Raw genomic sequence first — 2,602 nt, 5'->3', positions numbered from 1 at the left:
AAACAATATAGGAATTTTGAAAGGAGTTTCTATAAAACTAGTTTTTAAACAGTGAATGTTTATGGGGGATCGACCAGAATAAAATAGAAATTAATGGGATCCATAGAAAAAAAAAATGGTTGAGAACCCCTGTTCTTAAGAATCAGATATGCTTTTATGTCCGTAAAACTTTGAGTAAAGGAGATTTAAATAACAAACTTTTAATAGAAGTATATACATAAAGCGGTGAGCTGGCAGAAACGGTAGCACGCCAGGTGAAATGCTTAGCGGTATTTCATCTGTCTTTACAGTCTGAGTTCAAATTCCGCCAAGGTTGACTTTGCTTTACATCCTTTCGGGGTCGATAAATTAAGTACCAGTTACATACTGGGGTCGATCTAATCAACTGTCCCCCCCTCCCTAAAAATTTCAGGCCTTGTGCCCAGAGTGGAAAAGAATACAAGTATATACATAGTTTAACCTACACAAGTTAAGGTGTGAAAAAACAAATTAGGAATTTTGAAAGGAGTTTCTATAAAACTAGTTTTTAAACATTGAATGGCTTTGGGGGTCGACCGGAATAAAATAGTAATCCAAGGGGGTACATAGATAAGAAATGGCTGAGAACCCCTGATCCAAATAAATAAATTAGTTTGTGTTGTATAACGAACTGATCAAATGTGGAATGAAACTCTATATTAAAACTGAACTTTCTCTCTTGTTTCAGATCCTTTCGTTGCCAAGACAACCGATTACACACTCGTCATTGCATTAACAACCAGCATCTTCAGTGTACTTGTCATCATCATCATTATATTGATTGTACTTTGGCTCAAAAAGTCTAAAATACGCAAAGACATGCGACTTCAGCGTTGTGCCTCCTTACGCTCTTCGGCCAGATCTCGATCTCAGATGACCTCTAACTGGTCAAAGAGCAACATTCAGAACAGCCAAACAAACATCAGCTTTGTGGGCTCACTGGATGACCAGATCAGTATAAACTCATTAGATAAGTCTAAGTTCAACACTTTTAATACAGAGGCGACGGAAATCTCGCCTCCATTTCCCATTAAAACTCCAGGGACCACAATAATCCCATACAATCACAATGATGACACTGACAGCAACAATATTAGTTTTACGGATGATGAAAGCTATCTTAGTGTAGACAATGTAGATAAGGACCAGCCTCCACCTGTTCGTTATAATACAAATGTCATGAATCAGGTGTGGAGAGAGAGAGAAGAGCAAGTGAACCAGCAGCACTTACAACCCAAAGAGTGGGACATTTATGCTAACTTGGGTCAGAACAGGCAAAACAGTCCACCAAGTGAACATTCTTTGTATAGCAACGAGTTTGACAAGAAACCTATCATAAACCAAATGAAGACTGCTCTAGAGAAACCACCTTCACCGCCACCACCACTCTATAATTATGAACCTTCTGAGGAATTCAAAAGTTTCTCCAAAAGCATAAACCAAAGGTCACGTGATGGAAGCAAAGAATCCTTGGATGGAACAGCCAGGCCCAGTCCCCACGTTCGCAGTGTCTCCCCACGAAGACCTGGAATAGTGCCAAGAACAATAGATATAGTCCCCAATGAAGGAAGAACTTCAAACTCTGGAAGTCGTGAAAATCTTGCAGATGATCGATACGGTTATCCTTTCAGAAATGTCCCAGAAAGGATTCCAGAAACATTCCAAACATTGAACCCTGGTGTTGCTTATCTCCAGCGTAACACTTATGAAAGGGGCAGCAGGGACCGTATAAATAGTCCTGAACCTTTTAGCCATGAACCCATTCCTAGGAATTACAATGATTATAGTGGTGTTTTATACAACCCTAATGCTACTGATCCCTATCGACGTCAGCCGATGCGAGGAAGCCAGGAGAACTTAGACTCAATAACACAACCCCATCATAGACAGTACAAACCCACTCCAGCACCGAGACCTGTTACCCGGAGTCGAGACAATGTTGCTCAACCGAGTCAGCCAGTACCACATACACAACAGCAGCGACAAAATGAACGACAAGCACTCGAAACTGAAATATTTTAATCAAACTCTCAGACAAAACAAATTAAAATTGACATTTATTATTATCACCATCATTAGAATTTCTAAACCACCGAAACAAAATCAACAAGTGATTGGCATTAGGAAGGGCATCCAGCTGTACAAACCAGGCCAAACCAAAACATTGGATCGAGTTTGGCCCCTGGCTTTGCCAACTCCTTTCAAACAATCCATTCCATGCTAGCATGGAAAACAGACATTAAATGATGGTTATGACGATGATGATATATATATATATATATATAATAATATAAATAATATAAATATGCATATATACATACATATATGAAAATACTTACATATATATGTATATACATATGCATATGTGGTCACAGGATGTCACAGAACATAAACAACATGATATATATAGATATATATATATATATATATATATAGTTCAAAAACACAATAACAAAGAAACAAAAAAACAACAAAGTGAGGACGTGATATGGATAGTATTATTGGACGCTCAGGAAAGGAAAGAGAGAGTGTATGACGTTTCGGGCGTAGCCCTTCGTCGGAAAGATGGAAAGTTCGGAGAATG

General features: G+C 38.6%; 1 protein-coding gene across 1 annotated transcript in view; it reads left to right on the top strand.

Moving 5' to 3' along the window:
• Positions 1–2,596, top strand: part of LOC106882674 (uncharacterized) — a 3,055-nt gene extending 459 nt beyond the window's left edge. The window contains exon 2 of the mRNA XM_014933435.2: positions 707–2,596. Coding sequence (XP_014788921.1) covers positions 707–2,040 — 1,334 coding nt within the window. The 3' untranslated portion in view covers positions 2,041–2,596. The remainder of the gene's footprint in view (positions 1–706) is intronic.
• The last annotated feature ends 6 nt before the right edge of the window (positions 2,597–2,602 follow it).

Source organism: Octopus bimaculoides, chromosome 19 (assembly GCF_001194135.2).
Source record: "Octopus bimaculoides isolate UCB-OBI-ISO-001 chromosome 19, ASM119413v2, whole genome shotgun sequence".
NCBI lineage: Eukaryota > Metazoa > Mollusca > Cephalopoda > Octopoda > Octopodidae > Octopus > Octopus bimaculoides.
This window is presented reverse-complemented; position numbering and strand designations above follow the sequence as displayed.